The sequence below is a fragment of the Barbus barbus genome (assembly GCF_936440315.1).
Source record: "Barbus barbus genome assembly, chromosome: 9".
In the NCBI taxonomy this organism is placed as follows: domain Eukaryota; kingdom Metazoa; phylum Chordata; class Actinopteri; order Cypriniformes; family Cyprinidae; genus Barbus; species Barbus barbus.
In genome coordinates, this window is record NC_136737.1 from 16,345,212 (window position 1) to 16,366,202 (window position 20,991).

Sequence of the window (20,991 nt, forward strand, 5' to 3'; positions counted from 1 at the left end):
AAGAAGTTTAAGTTGAAGAAGCCTACCAAAATGACTAAAAACTGAAATAATAACGGCTACAGAAAAAAAGTAATAAAAAATGATAACAGCACATTACAAAATTACTAAAAGTTAAACTTAAATTTAAAAAAATAAAAAGCTACACTATCATATAATAATAATAATAAAGTAGGCCTATATCAATTCTGCCTAGTTATCTGATAAGCAACTGGTCAATATTAAAAGTTAATATTATTTTGTTCAAATAAAACTGAAATAAAAATAAAGCTATATAAAAAAATAGAAAAAAATTACAACAGCACATAACTAAATTTCTCAATTAATATGAAAATTGAAAATATAAAAATAAAAGCTACACTAATATTATATATAATAATATGTAATAATAATAATTCTAAATATTAATAAATACTATATAAATAATACAAACGTTTTTTTCTTTCTTTACAAACCTAATTAGAAAGCATGTTATGGTTTCTAATTACAATTTTTATTATTAAAATGAACATTTAATGATTAGACATTTGACTAAAACATACTAAATACTATATCATCCAAATCTGAGGTATAAGGCTTTGTAATTCTAAAAATTCTATTTCTATTTTCAGCAACCCTTATTTCCATATACACTGTATATCTGATATATTCAGTGTTTATATTTTAATGAAATGCGCCTTATCCCTGATAATACAATTCTATGTTATTTAGATTTTTGTCCTCTTGAAACAACAGTTCCTATGTGTCACTTGATTGAATCCAATATCCACTTGTGTTTTTGTGTGATTAAAAACGTCAGAGACAGATGAGTGTGTTTTTGCAGAGCTTCATCTGGAGGTAGCCGGCTCTTCAGTGCACTTCAGTCTCACTGGAGGATCTTGTGGTAGGGGTGCAGGTTGAGGGAAGACGTGAACACACGGATGTCTGTTATCCTGCTGGCTTTGGCGAGGAGGGGAGAGGCGGGGAGGAAGATGAGCTCGGACACGTCTCCGTATGAGGAAGTCTTCGTTTCTGTATCCTGAGACTCTGGGGATGAACTGGACTGATCATCTCCATGAGTTTCCTTCTCTTTCTCTCCGAATCCAACCACCTGCTCGGATCATACAGTAGAGTGATTTGGTAGCTAACATTACTAACAGTTTATTTAGTTTGTAATGACCATTTTCTGCCCTCTCAATGATGCTTTAAAAAAAGAATAGACTCGGCAAATAAATAACATACATGTATACTTAGTTTTCTACTGCTGGCGTGTCTATGCTCCATGAAAAAAGATACCAGTTCATTTTTGGTGACATTCTTCAGGACTTCAATCTGTTGGGTAACGCAAAACTGTGATTAAAAATAAAGAATTATAAAGAATAGGAATAGAGATGCACCAATATTACAATTCCAGCTGATATAGATAATGTTATATATGACTAACAATAAATGGCCAGCATTACAATTATATATTAATTTGTTTAAATTACACCATTAAAAATATTAGTTACTTTATATACTACAAAAATCAAGAAAGGAAGGAAGGAATAGATAGATAGATAGATAGATAGATAGATAGATAGATAGATAGATAGATAGATAGATAGATAATTTAATGAATAAAAACGAAATATTAATACTAATAAATAAGGTAGGGTACATGGCATAACTAACTAAATGCTAAAACAAAAACATATTTATAGAAATAAAATATATTAATTCTAACAAAAAATTAGCAATGTGGCATAAATATATAAAATAAAATATTAAATAAAATGAAATATTAACACTTAAATATTAAGCCTGAGTATATGGCTTAAATATGTAAATAAATACATACCGAGAAAAAAAAATGCTGGTGATGTGCCATAAATACATAAAATAAAATTTATAACTATCAAGCCTTAAAAAAAGGTTGGGTATATAGCATAAACAAACAAATTCTTACAAAAATGAATGGTAATAATGTGGCATAAATAAATATTAAGAATAATAAAAAAATGGTTGGTGGCACAAATAATAAGTAAATCAGTATTAATGCTAACAAAAAAAGTTGGTGATGTGGAATAAATAAAACTTATAAATTACAATTTTATACTTTTTATCCAAATAAAGTAAAAATAAAACAAAAATGTAAGGCATTTTAAGGCATGACATTATAATATACAGTATGAAAGATTATAAACATTTTGAGACTTGCTAGACTACATTTAAAAGTACTAATAAATAAAGCATGAGTAATAATAAAGAAGAGGAATACATGGACTCACTTCTTTATTGAGCCTGTCAAAGACATATTGCTGCGTGACCACTTCAAACCAGTTCCTGTCCACTTCTTCCCCGAGCTGCGTGTCTTCACACTCCTTCAGCTTGATCAGGGCCGTCACTTGAGTTTGAAAAGCCTCATCTGACAAGTTAACCATCTTCTCGCCAAAGTTGACTAGAAAAGCTTCAATTTTTCCTTCCACAAAGTCAGTGCTACGAGAGTAAAACGCAAAAAGAATACGTTATTTATATTAACAAAGAAAACAGACTAGATAAACGTCTAGTTTTGACCATAAATCTTGCCTGAACTTGGTGGCCTGAGTCTCAACGGTAACTGAGAAGCCAAGGACACCGGAGGTGTTTCTGCAGGACGGGTACACCTGATACCTGAAAAAGAGTCGAACAAGATCTGTGTTGTAGCAGAAATATTTAGACATAGAAAGACAGTCGGAAAGATGACGCTTCATAACTGACCCTAGAGTTTCCTTTGTCCTCAGGAAATCAAAGCAGGGTTCTTCCATGTGCATCTGATGAACACAAAAAACAAGATTTTAAAGGGATAGCTCACCTAAAAATGAAAATTCTGTTATTAATTACTCCCCCTCATGTCGTTCCAAACCTTTAAGACCTTTGTTCATCTTCAGAACACAAATTAAGATATTTTTGATGAAATCTGAGAGCTCTCTGACCCTCCATAGACAGCAATGCAACTGTAATGTTCCCAGGTCCAAAAACGTAGAAAGACAATACAGATACTTTCAGTTTAAGCAACGATGAAACTCACCACGAGCAGCTCCATCAGTGTATGTTCCCGCAAGTTCTTCAGCCCTGTCTGGAAACAAAAAACACTAAGTTCAAATTTTGGTTTTTGGTTTTCACACAGACCTACTAAACAGTTTGAGAATATCTGGAATTCAGCACAGGAGACATTTGGACTGCTAACTGACCATTACCTGATAGTATACTGTGACTTCAGAGTTAGCGTCCGCTTTATTGAGCGACTGGACTTTACATAAGTGGTGCGTCTGTGGCAACTCCACCACTCGGAACAGGACAGGAGGTTCAGCTGGAGGAGCTTTATACTGGAGTTTCCTGGAAAACACCAGGATGTTGTATTTGCCAGTAAATAAATTACACGAATAGAAAAAATTTACTTATTTGAAAAAGATATTATACTATGAATTTTTAATTAAAGGAGCAGTTCTCAGATTTCTTTTTTGGTGACGCCCCCTTAGAAAGTAGGAAAACTTTTGCAGCTCCCCTATAATCTGATTCTTAAAAATGTTGAATAATAAAAAACTCCACATATTACATTTATTAAATTAATGAACTGTTGTGGATCTGCTGTGAAAAAATCATTAATATTTAGCATTTTCTTTCAGCTTCATATTTTTTCTTATGAAAGTTATAAACTTTTTATTTTTATTTTTGTGAAATTAAAATTTTATATTATTTTACTAACAAAAAGTAACATGATAATGTAACGTGCATTACATAACACGCTACCTCAACAATAACAAAAAAAAAATTATAACAGAAAATAAAAATAACTATTGTAAGTATACATTTTTTATTTATTCAAACTGAATAAATAAAAAGTTTTTTTTTTGTTATATTTCCCCCCAAAAAGTAACCTGATAATGTAACACTTATTACATGTAACACATTACCTAAACATTAACAATTTGTTAATAAAATATAAATTTTTTTTACTTTTGCATGTTTAACTTTTTCTAAGTAGAACTTTTTGTAATTAAATGAAGTGATTTTATTTAGATATTTTACTTCCAAAAAGCAACTTGATAACGTAACACGCATTATATGTAACACGCTACCTCAACAATACCAATAAATAATTTTATAAAATATATAAAATTTAAATTTTTTGAAGTACACAACTTTGTAAGTAAACTGAAAAAATACAAATAAAAATTTATTTTGAAATATTTCCAAAAATAACCTGGCAACACGTTACATGTAACACGCTACCTCAACATTATTAACTATTTATTTTTAAATAATAAATATTTTTAAATAATTTATAATTAAACTGAATTAATTATTTTATTTTCTTGTACTTCCATAATAGTAACCTTATAACGTAATGCGCTTTTGATATTACACACATTATTATAAAATGTAAAACATTTACATTACACTTTTAGGTCACACTTTATATTAGGTGGCCTTAACTACTATGTATTTACATCAAAAAATAAGTTCATATTGTATTGCAAAACACTGTTGCTGCTATTGAGGTGGTATACGGGTAAGGTTATAGACAGGTTTGGTGGTATGGGTTGGTTTAAGGGTGGGTTAAGGTGTAAGGCATGGGTCAACAGTGTAATTATAAATGTAATTACATATAGGTATTTTTAAATATATAAGTACAATGTAAAAACATGTATGTACACAATAAGTGCATTGTATCAAATGATTCATTTCAATGTAAGTACATAGTGGTTAAGGCCACCTAATATAAAGTCGGACCCACTTTTATTATATCTAACAAACAGAAGAAGCAGTCAACTTACTCTATAAAATACTGTAGAAATTCCTTGGATTCCTGTTTGTGAGAAATTGAACAAAAATTAACACTTACCATGTAAATACATGTTTAAAATGAAATAAATCACCAATAAGACTCACAGCACTTGTGAAGTTCCCTTGTATGAGTCCTTCCACGAATAACTCGGCCTTGAATCGATTCACAAAGTCCATGAGATCAATCACACCGATGTCGGCCATGATGGCTTCATACTTCTGCATCACAGACCAGCGATGGTGCTCCAGGATCTGCAGTCGAACATCTCTGAAACACAGGAAGTCAGACTTCATCTGTGAACGGAGATCATGGTGGTCTGAAATCTGCGGTGACCCACCTTCCAAGCCGATCTGGCTTAATGAGGATGATGTAGTAGGTTTTCTTCAGCTGCTCAATGAACATGCTAAACACATTTGGAGCGGTACTAAAGTTGGTCAGGTGGTCTACGATCAGGTTCAGAAGCAACTAAAGGATTAAAAATAGAAGTTTTACTGGCAGAATCAGGTTGGTTTCAGACAGATTCAAAACGAATCAAAGTTACTATACAACTCACAGTTAGTTTGTGATTGAATCCTTTGAGTCTGATGAACAAGCCGTGGTCTCCAGGAAATAACATATACTCCAGTTGAGCAACCTCAGCATCGTATGCCGGCTCTGCCAGATTATGAGCCAGAATATTCACAAAGAGATCAAACAGGACCAGACTGGGAGGAAAAAAGACAATTTATGTGGTAATATTTCTGCCAAGGAATAAAAAAATAAACTTTCAACTTTTTCTCACAATTCAGCCTTTTTCCTAGAATTGCAAGATATAAACTCAAAATTTGTACTTTTTTCTCGCAATTCCAAGTTTACATCTTTTGCTACAGTTACGCCTGTCGTTTACACTACTCCGGCGTTTTCGTTGAAAACACTGCATCCCCATTTTAGTTTAAAAATTTTGCATTTAAGTGTAAACGGAGACTTTTGAAAACAATGGCGTGGCCGCCCACATTTCCACTCCGTATCTTTGACAGCCGTGTAAACAATAACCTCAAGCTCATTGTTGTACCCATAGAGAGGTAGATGCCTCATTCGAAATAATAGGGAACCTATCCATACCTATCACTTTCGTTTTAAAAAGAAAATGCACTAGTGTAAACGGGGCTTCAGAATTAATATTCTTTCTGAGAATTTTGAGAAGAAAGTCTGAATTGTGAGATAAAAAGTCGAAATTAACTTTTTTATTTCTTGTTCCGTGGTGGAAACGGGCTTCTATATGTGGCAGGGTTTGGCCAGAAGGGTTTGGGAGAGAATTATTAATTAAATTTGTTGAGAAACAACTCACTTTTTAGGAGATTCCTGTATAAATGGTGCCAGCAGCTGGAAGCGTGCATAAGCTACCGGAAAATACAGACATAATTACAACTGTTACATTGTGTTTTTTTTTTTTTAAGTTTGTGTTATTATAAAGGTACCTTTGGGTATCTTGAACTTGTTGTCTTTTCTGAACCAGAGACGGCCTCTCTCGTTGTCAATAATTTTGACTGGGAAATCCGTGTCAGGACAGTCTGATGTTTGGAGGGTGAAATCCGTGGCTGTGAACGGATAAGAACAGATGTGAAAAACTGCCGTAAAGAAAAGGATGAATGGCCATTTAATGGAATGGGACTGGAACTGACCTATAAACCTGTTCTCAGCTGGGAGGTGAAGGTCTGGATTCAACGGGAAATCTCCAGCCCAAAGATCACTGTATACTTGTGGAATATCTGTGTAGGTAGAACACTTCATTATTAAATATTCAATATTATTATTTAATATTAAATGAATAATAATTGACTAATGCATGGTATATTGGTACCACATAGATTACTAGCTGAATTTTGCATTTGTACATGTTCATTTCCTCTATTTTTACATTTAGATCTTTAAAAATCACTAATAATTCAATAACATTGTTAAATCAAACCTCAGAATTGAATATCCATTTTCATAGTACATTAAAATGATTTGATGCCTAAATTCACTTGTAAAGATTAAAGCGATTGATTTTTGGTGTTTTATTTTGAATTTATTTATACCAAATATCTATTTTGAATTTGAATTAATAATCTTATTTATTTGTGCAACATCAACATTTTTTCTCTGTTAGTATTAATATCTATTTATTTATTCATAAGACATCATGAACATTTTCTTTGTTATTCCTAATATTTATTTATTCATTTTATACATTTATGCCACATAACCAACTGCTTTATTTGTAAGCCTTAATATTTATTTGTTTATTTAAATATTTATTCATTTATTTTATTAATATATTTATGCCACATCACCAAACTTTTTTGTTGGTCTTGATGATGTTTTAAATATTATTTTCTATATATTTCTTTCTTTTTGAGTGCATGCCTAAATGTTTTAGCATATAAAATAAAATTTTAGTTTTTTATTTATTTAATAAAAATAATATAATTTTATATAATTATAAAATTGGCCATTTATCAGTTATCGGCTGATATTTTTTAATATCTTGCATCTCTGTATTCCTATTTTTTTATTTTGCATTACTACAGATGATTTTTATTTTCTGAGAATATCACAGAAAATTGTGTGTTATTTTACATTTATTTTAACTAAAACTGCATAGATTTCTTTTTTTTATTTTTAATCAATTTAATAATTATAATAAACAATAATTTTAGATCAATGCAACTAAATTTATTTAAATTATTTATTTAAATACATTTTTAATTTAATATTGGTTATCAGCTAAAAGTATCTGCCATAATTTTAATATTGGTGGATCCCTAAAAACAAAACAAAACTTTTCCCAGACCCTTTGTGGTGGATTACCTTCAACACTGTACTGCGTCCCAAACCACTTCTCCTTTAGATGACAGAGTCCATCATGCTCGGGTGACAGCAGTAATATATTGGCTGTTGCTGGAGTCAAGAGTGTCAAAGCAGCTGAGATGACCTTCAACCACAGATATATCAGATTAAACATCAGAACTACCAGTATAAAATGTTTAGCATTGAAAGCTCAGTGCAGTATATAATAACATGCCTCCGGGTTGTATTCAAACATCAGCTGGTCTCCACACAGGAAGTCCTCTTTTGGGAAAAGTTGCATGTTTTCACAAATGTTCGCCACAAACTCAATTGGTTCCGTCTGGTATAAAAAATATAAATATGAGAGATGAAGTCCTGGATCTGGTCTACACAGTAAATGATTTTAGATGATTTCACATCACCTGCTCCTGATAGTGAAACTCATTGGCTTCAATCTTCTGGATTTCTTCATAGATCCTGAGAAAAGCCATAACCAAGACAGTGTTGAGTTTTTTGTTTTTGTATTTAATAAAAACTGGACTCAAGGATGTTAAAAAAGAGAACCATTCTTCACTGAATATGGCTCTTGGGTTGTTTGGAGATAAAAATCGTTCTTGATTGTTACACAATAGATTCTCCAGTGTCTTGGTTTCTAGGTTGTGCAAATGGCATATTATTATCATGTTAAATGTCAGTATAGATTAACACAAACACATCAAATTAAGTGATTTAATAACTATCCTGTTTCATTTTAATATATATATTTTTTTTATATTATTTATTTATTGGTTCCTTACTAATTTTTATTAAGCATTTAAAATTAATTTAGATTTAATTTAATGAAGTATATTATTATTTATTTAAGTACAATGACTAAATGTAGTTTTTAGTGTTTTAATACTATAGAATTTTAAAATTGGCTATAAAATGATCTACATCAGCCAGAATTTTAATGCCAGGGCATCTCTATACTGATTCTTCGTTCTTTATCATTTTTGTTCTATGAGATTAAGGACACGTAAAATTCAATAAAGTGATCAATTAAATGGTTTAATTTTAATAATTAAATTAAATATATTATTATAAGAAATATATTTTAATGTTATTATAAATCTAAATCAAATTAGGTTACATAAAAAACTAATTATCTTCAGAGGTTATTTTATTCTTGAGAACCATTTTTTTCCCCACTGTATAACCTTTTTTAAAATATATATATATAAAACTCTAATCGCTGTCCTACAGCATCAGGCTGTAGGTTTCTAATGTTTACAAAGGAAGGTTTCAATCTTCTGATTCCCACCTCTGTTGAGGTCCAATGGAATGAAGCATCTTCAGATACTGGAATACTATATGAATGACCTACAACCACAATAAAACATCTCATTATTAATGTTTAAAGAAGCATAAAAGTACTCAAACCACAGAAAAACAACTAAGGATGGTAAGTGAGCAAACATAAAGGGTTTTTCAGACCTGGAAGAAGTTCTTGAAGCCCTCGTCACTCAAGGAGATTGAAACACTGAAGATGGAGTAGGTGGTGTTCTGATCGAAACCTGACTCACTGTTTCCTCCAAACAGAGCCAGAGCCCAGCACCTTCACATGCAGAGCATTGATTCATTTGATTCAAACCGATTCATTAGTGATCAGTTTCGTTATTCAAATATGAAAAGAAAACCAAACTCACTTCTTCCTGAGTAAAGACAGTATACTTCCAGCTCCTTCATGACCAATCAGCCAGGAAATGTAATGCAGGGGTTTCACTCTACATCCCAGCATACAAACAAACATATTTTAATGCCATTAGCACAATGCAAACTTGTACTATTACACCATGTTGTCCTGGATTAGAAGCTTGGTGGACACCAGCATCTTGGCCTCAGCAGGGTAAGACGCTTTCACATGGCGGGTAGATTTTGACAGCTGTCAGGATGTGTTACTGACCTGTAATGTTTGCCTTGAGGTGGAAGAGCCCAGCTGATGGTCAGCGCATGAATCTTTCGCACAGGCACCACTGTAAATGCCACATGTAGTTATGAAAGCTTCCAAACACCAATTTAAATTCATAAACCACATGAGTAGACTGAGATTTGAGAGGCACTGAATCATTTAAATAAAGACATTTAGTATGAAATCAGTATGATGTTCAATTGTTCAATGCAGATATGTAAGTGATGAAATAAATGTAATAATTTGGTTTAATTTTATATTTAAATTTAATTTAAAGAAATAAAATATAAAAAACAAATATTATTGAATATTAAGTTGCACATTACATTAAATTCAAATTATTTATTATTATTTAATTGCAAATATAAAAAAAAAGATTAATATTGGTTTTCTTTGTATTATCATTACAATTAAAAAAATTCAAAATAACAACAATTTGTCATAAGTTACAAATGTACATTTTGTTTTCAAACATACATTTGATGATTAAATATTAATAAAACAAATAAAAAACAAAATAAAGATTTGTTTTAAAAAATTTATTCCAATATGGTTTTATTATTATTATTAAACAACAACAATTTACAGATTGTATAGTTTTATTTTTATGTGAGAGTAAATATAAATAAAATAAACAATAACAAAATAATTATTTACTTTATACAATTTATAATTTATATATATATATCTACATATATATAAAATGTGTATGTATATATATATATACACACACACACACACACACACACACACACACACATTTGCATACATATAGAATTTTCATAAGTTTACACAACTTTTTATAAGTTATATAATAATTGTTTATAATATAAATTATAATAAATTATAACTTAAGTACATATGAACAACATATTTTATAAAGTATTATTATTATTATTATTAAATGAAATGTCAGTATAGATTGATTATTTATATAAATAAAGTAAATAATTAAATTAAATAAAAAAAAAACATAAAAAACTCTAAATTAAATATTATATATCCATAGTTTTATTTTATTTCATTACATTTTTATAATGTTGTTTAAACGTAGGTTATACATTACGCATTAAATATTAAATAAAAAAATTGAAAATGATCATTTACATTAAATTAAAGATCAAAATGGCTTGTAAACTGACATAACCTATAAAACAGAAAATCCAATGCTACCTCTGTAAAGCTTGTTGAAATCTGGAGTATCAAATGGATCCTGAAGGTCTGAAAAATCCGCCCGTGGCTGGCCACTGTGAAAACAAGTGAAAAGAAATGACATTAAAATAAACCCTGGTCAATATAGAAATAAGAAGAAATATGACTGTTTAACATACGCACTTGTTTGGGATCTTAATGAAGATCTCTCGCACCCATTCCTCCAGGTTATCAAGTGTCTCTGTCAGGATAAAGTGTCTAAAATTAGACCCTCGATGTAAATGTGAGATCAGTACTGTACATTAATTCTCAGATTAATCATTTATTCTCATTACCTTTGGACTGCACTGTGAGCGTCATGTAATGAGCAGAGTAATACCTCCTCCAGAACTCTCTCAGACGCTCATAAGTGTTGATATTCTTCTCTCTGGGTTCGTTTTTCAGTGTCTGAGCATTTCCTGATGAAATACACAAACAAATAAGCATAACAATCATTCTCATGTTTGACATCTCAGAACGTTATGTATGTGTGAGTAACACGGACTGACCCCAGAAAAACTTGCTCATCGGATGACCGGCTTTTGCTAGACCTCCAAACAGCATCTCTTTGCGAATAGAGTCTAATGGCTGGGCCATCTGATACTCTGTTAACAGGTTTAGACAATGTAGCTAAATTACACTTCGCTATTTAAAAAATAGTTCACCCAGAAATTAAAATGTACTCCAACATGTAGATGAGTCTGTTTCCTCATCGGAACAGATTTGGAGAAATTTAGCATTACATCACTTGCTCACCAATGGATCCATTGCAGTGAATGGGTGCCGTCAGAATGAGAGCCCAAACAGCTCATAAAAACATCAAAATAAATGCAGACAAATGCTAAATTTCTCCAAATTTGCTCAGATAAAGAAACCTTTTTCATTTTGGATGGCCTGAGGGTGAGTGCATTTTTAGAAGATTACTGACCGCTGTCTACGGCCTCTACCTCCCTGTCAACTGCATCAGAAATCATCAGGGGACCAATGAAAAACTGCGCCCAGCTGTGGACCAATAAAGCAAATGCAGATTATATTAGGCACAGTTCACCCTAATGTGATGGATTATTGAGTATTTAGCTCACCGATCCAGTGCTTCTCTGAAGTACTTTCTTTGAACATCAAACTTGAAGATGGTCCGCTCACAGTCTGTGGAAGCGTTGTCACTTCCTCCATGTTTTTTCAGGAAAGCATCAAAGCCATTTTCCGCCGGGTACTTCTCGCTGCCCATAAAGACCACTGGGACAGAGAGAAAAACTGATAATGTGAATAAAAAGAAAATGAAAAGGTAAGAATGAAATGAACGTCAAGCAACGCACTGTGCTCGAGGAAATGGGCGAGACCGGGTAGATCCGCAGGGTCACTGAAGCTTCCCACGCTGATACAGAGCGCAGCTGCGGACTGAGATATGATAGAAGACATTTTATATTATATATCTACAAAAATGAAGTAACTGTAAAGAACTGACAGTCACCTGTTTCTCTGAACGGCAATTCTTCTTCACCCCTTCACTGCATTTATTCATGCAACTGCTGTCTTCATTAGTGCTCTCACTGTCGCCATCCTCTTCCTCACCGGAGTCTTCCTCCTCTTTGGCAACTGGCTCTCTGTTACTCTCTGACTGGGTGAGGTCTGATATGAGTAGTGCTTTGAGTCCATTGCTCAGCTCTATGTACCTGAAACAGGTTTCATTATTTATTTATTGAATAATAATAATAAAATAAACGTTTTAATTAATAAACACATTTAAATAAATGTATAATTTATTTTCAAATATACATTTGATAATATAATTAAACATTTAAAAAATGAAAAATAGTAATAAAATACATTAAAATAGGCATTTAATAATAATAATAATAATGACCACAATTTATTTGAACAATTTTGTTATCAAATATATAATTAATATATTAAATATAAATAAAATACAAGAAACCTAAATATAAATACAAATTACCAAAGTAAAAACATTAAAATGTTTATTAAAATGTATGCATTTATTTTTAAAAATACATTTGATAATATAATTAAAAACAAATAAAATAAATAGCTTCACTTAATAGTACATATTCAATTGTTTTTAATTACTATTAATAATAATAATAATAAACAATTTTGTAATTTTATTTTTACATCTACATTTGATAATATAACTAAATGTAAACAAAATACTAATTTATTTTATCAAATGATTTAAAATTATTCTTTATTAATATTTATATTCTAATATTTCGCATTTTCATTTCAATTATACATTTGATCATATAATTCAATATAAACAAGAATAAAACTAATAACAAAATAATCATTTACTTTCCAAAATATAGTATATATTTAATAAAAATATATGTAATACTTACATTACTTACGGTAATAATGATAATAATAATATAGTTAATATTCTCAATTATTCATATTAATATGATATAACATTTATACATTCTAATGGTTGTTGTTATTACAAACCATAAAATGTGTTCGGTTACCTGTATGTTTTGGGGTCACTTGGTGATTTGATTATCACTTCTACGGCTCGAGCCGGTGGAGGTTCTCCGCTCTCTGGACCGGATACACCGGCAAATCCACCGGATGTTCTAGCCTTATTCGTCTGGGGCATTTTGACAACCCAAGCCTGTTAGACAGCGTCCAAACACAGAGGTACAGTAGATTTAACGTGACTGACACCTGTCACCAATACATTTAACGCCCTTTGGTGTATTAATACTCCAGTAGCTACTAATCTATCGTTCTGATAATCAATACATTTAAGAACATACCAATGTTTCTGTTGCTGATGGGATTACGGCTGTTACGCCGACGTTAACGCTCTTGATGCGCACTCCTAACACACTGAAATCTCATTGGCTGGTAAACTATGGCATAAAAAAACAAAAACTAATCTGATTGGTCGAGCCATCTGGCGCTGCAACAAATGAACGATAAGTGTTGAATTTAGGAACAGGTTTATCTGGTTCTCATATAATCCTTCAGACGTGTTGTTAAACTAAAACAAAACTAGAAATTGTTTTCGGTAATTGAAATAAAGCTGAAATAACGCACAATATATATATATATATAAATGTTACATGATTATTGAAAATTGAGTTGAAGTAATTAAAATAATTAAAAGTTGAGGTAGGCCTATAAGCCTAAAATCAAATAACAATAAAGCTATACGCTAAAGAAATATTTTAAAAAGCTATTAAAAAAGACAAAAGCACATAACAAAATTAATTCAACTTGAAATAAAATTAAAAGTGAAAATCTAAAAACAAAGGGTAATCGAAAAATACTAATATACTACAAGACCATGAAGTCAGATTCTGATTTTTTTAAATGAAGACTAAGAATACTGTAATTAAAGCTCTTTATTGTGGTGAATTTTGAGTTTTGAAAGTTTTAATTTCATGTAGTATACACTGTATAATATCCTTATTATAGGCGGCTGCCCATCAGCATAACATACAAACAATGAGAGACGTGGCACGTAAATATTTGCATTATTGTATGTGATTTGTGCTTTTATTGTTACAAATTGCATCTAAAAGTAGCATTCACAACTGTACGCCCCAGTGCATATTGTCTACAAATCAAAATACACTAACAGAAAAGGTACAACTATATATTCCAGCAGCATAAAAATAAATATACACTCGGGAAAACAAAAAGTAGCCTATAACATCGGAATTAAAAATATCTTACTTGGAATCATTTCGACTATAGTTACATAAAACACTCATACGTCACTTGATAAAAATCCAAAGTAGATTATACATACACGAATCCACAAGGATTTGCTACAAGTTTCTGAAATATAAAGACATCCTGGCACGAGTTCACAATATATCTTGACGTTCCGCTCGAGGATTTGAGCGAAGAATATCTTTCGAACGTCACCTGACTATGAAATGTGCTAATTGTGTTCAGTCTATTATTACACACAACTCTTACACGTGGTTTCTGACAATACTAAGTTTAACATTCAATATCATATTTTTGTGTAAGACATGAATTTTATTTAGCGTACCTAATCATGAATTTACTAAACATCAATTTTTTCTCTCTCTTATTATAAAGATAGTGCTCATATTCTCAAAACACATACTGTGCCAGCAGTTAATAGATGGAGTCCAACATACAATGTGCATCTGCTTCTGATCCAATCAAATCAGAGCATCAAAACCACCCTGGAAACTGCATAATGGGCATTTTGCAAAAGTCTGAGTTTATCTTTGTGCCTTTTAACAAAATATCCAACATTTTACCTTCACTAATGGGATACTTCACCCATTTTGTCATCATTTACTCATCCACATGTTGTTCCAAATCTGTATGATCCAAACAGCTGCTGGTAGCCATTCACTTCCATAGTATTTTTTTTTCCATACTATAATAGTCAATGGCTACCATAACATTCTCCAAATTATCTTCTATTGTGTTTAACAGAAGATAGAAAGTCATACAGGTTTGGTACAACTTGAGGATGAGGTAAATAATGACATAATATTTACTTTTGGGTGAACTATCCCTTAAAAGTACTCATATAGGCTACTACACTCAATATATAATTCATAAGATTAGCAAGATTGTGCCACAACAGATTGTGTTTTAAATCTAGTTTCGGCAGTGAACACTGAAGTTCTGAGAGCCAAGTAGTAGTTTTTGTGCTTTGCTCTAGTCCCTGCTTTGAGTTTCCTATGGACTGATTAAGTTAGAAGTGTACTATTATTACTGAACTACTTCACATATTTGACAGCTACAAATGAACGAGGGTGCGTTTCCCGAAGCATTGTTAGCCAACTATGGTCGCAAGTTCAGGCATTATTATCAACGTAATTCAGTATTTTGGTATTTCTCGAAACCATACTCCCAACGAATATTCGCGAACAGCATCGGAAACTTGTGTGGTGGGAGTCTTAATCCATATACATTATTTTGTATGCATTTTGTATACATTTTCGAAGAGTGCGCATGTGCGTAAATGCGTACAGGAACCCTGGAGTGTGCTGCAAAAGGAAACACGCGATGAATCGTACATCAAATAAAGAAAAATGAGGGGAACAAAATAGTCAAGTAATCCTCAAATACAATGTTTGTAGGAAAATTAAGTTTTGGAGAAGTAAATTTAACGCCAGTTAAATAGTGTGTTAACGTGATTTAAAAAAATTAACAGCGTTCGTTCTGTTGTTTGTGTAAATGAACTATAAACAATCAAATTGATTATTTAGCAGTTTTTACTCCACCACCTGGGTGCGACGTTATTAACGTCAATTCTATATTGTTAAAATGATGAAGGTGCGACCACGTTACTACAATTTCTAACGATGCATCATACTATGAAACGCACCCCAGATTGGTTCCAGTCGCCATATAACAGAACATCAAACAACATCGGATCCACTGCTGATACGTTGGCATATGAGTTGCGATGGAAATCAGCAACAATTCTGAGGTAGCTGGGGAGGCTTATCAGTTAGCCGGGTGGTTTTGGCACCGGTGACCATGGGTGGATCTGTATCGACTCTCTCGGACATCTTCACGCAGATAATGTCAACTAAGCGCTCGAATACTTGTCTGACGTTGATGTTCTCCTTGGCGCTGGCTTCGTAGTACTCAAACCCTGCGAGAAAGAATCCAAAGAAATCAGATCAAAAACCAATGAATCAGATAAAGGCTGGACACATAACTTACCTAACTGGTCAGCCAAGTGTTTCCCCTTCTCAAAAGGCACCACCCTCTCTTCATCCATGTCACATTTGTTCCCCACTAATATCACCTGAGCGTTATCCCATGAATAGGTCTTAATCTGTGTTGCCCTGAAAGGAAAAATGCATTTATGGCACATAACTTCATCAGTGGATGAATCCTATGGATTCTGGATTAAAGCTGCTCACCAGTCCTGCACTGCATTGAAGGAATCTTCATTTGTAATGTCATACATGAGGATGAAGCCCATGGCTCCTCTATAGTAAGCTGTAGTAATAGTTCTATACCGTTCCTGTCCCGCTGTATCCTATAGACAACACAGAAAATTATGGATTCATTGATATATCAGGATATGGATTCAGGAATATCATCATATGCTTTGTAGGAAGATGGAGGATAGATTCAAGGGGATAGTTCACCCAGAAATGAAAATTACCATGATTTACTCACCCTCAAGCCATCCTAGCTGTTTATGACTTTCTTCTTTCAGACGAAAACCATCGGAGTTATATTAAAAAATGTCCTGGCTTTTCCAAGCTTTTTAATGGCAGTGAATGGGGGGGGGGGGGGGGGGGGGGGGGGGGGGGGGGGGGGGGGGGGGTTGAATGGGTTGAATGGGGGGGGGTTGAGATTTTGAAGCCCAAAAAAGTGCATCGTTCCATCATAAAAAGTCTCCACACGGCTCCAGGAGGTTAATACAGGCCTCCTGAAGTGAAGTTATGCAATTGTATAAGAAAAATATCCATATTTGTAACTGTATAAGCCGTAATCTCTAGCTTCCGCTAACTGTCGTACTCATGTTCACAAGATAGTGGTGTTCCAGCAGATGACATAGGATGTAGGCGTAGCATAAACTCCGGTAAAAATAGGCTAGTTTCACGAGAACCAAGTTTTGTTTACATCAAAGGAAAACCAGTCTCCTCTAGTCTTATATCAAAATCGTTTTGTACTTCTAATTTGTGACCGGTGTTATGTTTTGCTCTGTCCTCCGGCGTTCCTCATTTCTCACTGGAGCTTTCGCTACGCCGACACCATCCGCTGGAACGCCATGACAGTTAGCGGAAGCTAGAGACTACGGTTTGTAATATAAGTTTTAAATATGGATTTTTTTCTTACATTCACTGCCATTATAAAGCTTGGAAGAGCCAGGACATTTTTTAATGGAACTCCGATTGTAATCATCCGAAAGAAGAAAGTCATATACACCTAGAATGGCTTGAGGGTGAGTAAATCATGGGGTCATTTCAATTTTTGAGAAACGAAGAACGAGAACTGTAAAGATAACAATAACAATAATATTAGCACCCACACCAATGGTCAATAACATTACGTTTATTATTGTTGTGCGCTGCAGTTTTATTGTCTACCATATTTATTGCCCAAGCTCTTTAAAGTCAGGTGAATTCTGATTGGCTGTCAATGTTTTAATCATCTATCAGCTGGAAAAAAATAGTTGATTCCGAAGTTATAATTTCTATATATTGTTTTTACAATATTTATTCATTTATTAATTTAATTCATTACAATCCATTAAATTACAAAAAATACTTTTTTATTTTATAAACTTTTTATTAGTTCATTAAAAATGTAAAAATATTTTTTATACATTAATTGTAATTAGTTTAAAAAAAAAATTTACATACACATTTTATTTATTTTAATCTCATGACTTTTCCATTTCCGGAAAGTCAAAGATGCAATACAAACCATGGTGGCATTGTTATTTATAACAGTGTAACATGTCATGACCTTCAATGCTCCATGAATGCAACCGATAACCAAACATGAGGAGGACAAACTAAATGAATGGTTGGTGAAATGTCGTAATTTCTCTATTTTAGGCCCGTCTTTATTTTAAGACCATTTTGTTTTGTTCCACTTGGCAGCAGTTCCCTTCAGCTGTTTTGAATGAGAGCCTATTTTTAACACCTCACGATCAATGCACCAAGATTATGAATTATCACAAACTGTGGCTGTGTCATACTTGTCACCCGGTGCTCTCGTGTGCTTTCGGACTCTCTTCCCACCCCTTCTTATACCCTCAGGGGCCGCTTTAATTGGCTATGAGGATCTCTCTCCCTGCCAGGGAGCAGTATGGAGTGCTGCTTCCATGACAACCAGCATCGATGATGCATGTGGGGAAAAAAAAGAAGGCGCTTGCTTTCTTTTCCTCCAGAAAAAGATTGCTCTCATTCACAGCCTGGTGGAAGGTGATTGTGGAAGGTAGAGGATGCGCACTTCACAAAATACAGCCGGATGCAGATCGAGTTTAATGATGCCAGCCAATCACATTAGAACAACAAACAATCTGGGGCTAAAAATAACCTCATTTTCATTCACATATTACATTATTGTGCATTTAATTGCACCAATATACCTGCTCCAGCACTCACCCATATCTGGAGCTTCACTCTCTTGTCGTTCCTGTAAACCGTCTTCACTTTAAAGTCGATGCCGACTGTGCTGACAAAAGAGTTGCTAAAAGAGTCGTCTGCATATCTGAATAAAAAGCTGGTCTTTCCTACACTGCTGTTGCCAATAATCAGGAGTTTGAACATATAGTCAAAGTTCTGATCAGATCCATCTCTCTGCCCAAAGCGTTGATCTGCTTTTGCCATCTGTGAACAGAGACAAGAGAATAAATACCAGTATCAACCCTGTTACTGGTACTGAGCAGTTAGTTAAATATGTATATATATATATATATATATATATATATAAAATATATATATACTGTATATAGTAGTCAACATTTGAAGTGGATGAAAACATTTAATCAAAGTTGTCCTAAAACCTAAAGCTAAAATTCATTCTTGTCTTAGGATAACTTTGATTAACTTTTTTGATCCAATTCAAATGTTGACTACTGTATATATATATATATATATATATATATATATATATATATATATATATATATATATATATATATATATATATATATCCATCAATAAGATAAAAATAATACATTTAAGTAATAATCTAAAATAAATATATATATATATATATATGTGCTAGTTGACTGGTGTCAGCCTTGTTACTATATACCCTGTGTGAGTATATATGTATAGTTTTATAGATAAATTGTTTACTTATTTTATATATATGTGTGTGTGTGTGTGTATGTTAAAATAATATAAATTAATCTTAATTTATTATTTTATTAGTTAAATTAATTAAAATTAATTAAATGAATAATTTAATTATTTTTAATTTCACGAAATACTTTGGTTAAAAAAACTATTATATGTATGTATGTGTATACATATATATACACACACACACACACACACACTATATATGTATTAAATCTAAAATAAATTGCAGACAATATGTGTACAAGATACAGTAAAGACTAGTGTCCACCCTGTTATTGAATTATAAAAAAATAATTAAAATTATTATATTACTGAATAAATAAAATACATTTTAATAAGCATATAAATGTTAAACATAAAAATATATGAATGAATAATAATAAAAAAAAAACGAGACCACCAGCTGTGGTCTATGTATCATCAAAACAAGTCTTGAATGATGCATTTGCATAATTTAAAGCCTTAATTTCGTATTACAGTGGTTTGTTTGGCAAAAACACCGTTAAAGCATCGCAGAATTAAGATAACAGGTTCAACTACAAGTGACATTCGTCAGCTATATCCATTCATAAGCATAATTATCATTGCATAACCAAAGGATGTTATTTTGACCATGTAAACACACGAGCTCATTCATAACCGTCATGGAGACATTAACGACATTCACCGACAAACATCCATAAATGACAAGCAGCCGTCAGTTAATGTTAAATGATGGAGAAGCTCACCTCGGATGTAAGCGCAGCTATCGTCTAGTGCTCTTCTAGGTGGGCGTTTATGGACTCCGCAGCACCTGACGACGCGACCAAAACGACTGCTTTTACTGCGGATTATCGCGTATATTAGCGGTCTGATGGAGATTTGTTGACGGGCTCATTTGAAAGCCCGCTGTGTGTACAGTAGGGTGGGGGCAAAGCCTACAATTTACCGGCGTTTATATCGCTCTAATTCAGCGCTGAATGTAAACGATTAAAATCAGATCAGGAACATACACTGACCCCAAAAAGTATTTAAACACCTAAGCCACACTTACAAATGAATGTGCAATGGCATTGCATTAGAGATCAAAATACAACCCGAAAAGAATAAAATTATTCTAAATTATGAAATATTATTTACCAATAAAACAATACTATTAGCTAGGAAAATTAACCATGGTTTTATTTTAGTAAAAGTGTAGTAACCATGTTTTTTTGATTACCATTTGTATAACCACAGTTTTACTACAAATAGCTACCATGGTTAAACTAGTGTAACAAAACCATGGTTAATTTGTGGTTACCATGGTTTAACTATAGTAACCATGTTTTTTTTAATTTGTTGTAAAACTATGGTTAATTTGCGAACTACAAATACGATAGCCCATCTATGATAGCCTAGTAAAAATTTAGGAGGTGTCAGTTGCAACTAAAAACGGAAAACTTTTTTTTTGCGTTTTGGCCATAAGT

The 20,991-nt window shown here is 32.5% G+C and overlaps 2 protein-coding genes across 2 annotated transcripts; both read right to left on the reverse strand.

The window, feature by feature from the left end:
- Positions 1–446: 446 nt before the first annotated feature.
- nrd1b (nardilysin b (N-arginine dibasic convertase)) lies at positions 447–13,585 on the reverse strand. The gene is made up of 31 exons (XM_079424950.1): positions 13,517–13,585; positions 13,226–13,371; positions 12,211–12,412; positions 12,056–12,137; positions 11,822–11,975; positions 11,668–11,741; positions 11,249–11,344; positions 11,036–11,158; positions 10,884–10,941; positions 10,722–10,795; positions 9,543–9,612; positions 9,286–9,363; positions 9,074–9,194; positions 8,901–8,959; positions 8,020–8,074; positions 7,833–7,937; positions 7,619–7,742; positions 6,448–6,534; positions 6,244–6,363; positions 6,114–6,165; positions 5,340–5,490; positions 5,124–5,251; positions 4,891–5,053; positions 4,776–4,807; positions 3,195–3,333; positions 3,026–3,073; positions 2,716–2,768; positions 2,545–2,628; positions 2,247–2,454; positions 1,219–1,308; positions 447–1,087 (listed from the first exon to the last, which is right to left on the reverse strand). The coding sequence occupies exons 2-31, from the start codon at positions 13,354–13,356 to the stop codon at positions 863–865; spliced, it is 3,186 nt and encodes a 1,061-aa protein (XP_079281076.1). The 5' UTR covers positions 13,357–13,371; positions 13,517–13,585; the 3' UTR covers positions 447–862.
- A 508-nt stretch (positions 13,586–14,093) lies between these two features.
- Positions 14,094–20,437, reverse strand: rab3b (RAB3B, member RAS oncogene family). The gene is made up of 5 exons (XM_079424687.1): positions 20,272–20,437; positions 18,839–19,063; positions 16,634–16,752; positions 16,431–16,555; positions 14,094–16,359 (listed from the first exon to the last, which is right to left on the reverse strand). The coding sequence occupies exons 2-5, from the start codon at positions 19,061–19,063 to the stop codon at positions 16,175–16,177; spliced, it is 654 nt and encodes a 217-aa protein (XP_079280813.1). The 5' UTR covers positions 20,272–20,437; the 3' UTR covers positions 14,094–16,174.
- Positions 20,438–20,991: the final 554 nt, after the last annotated feature.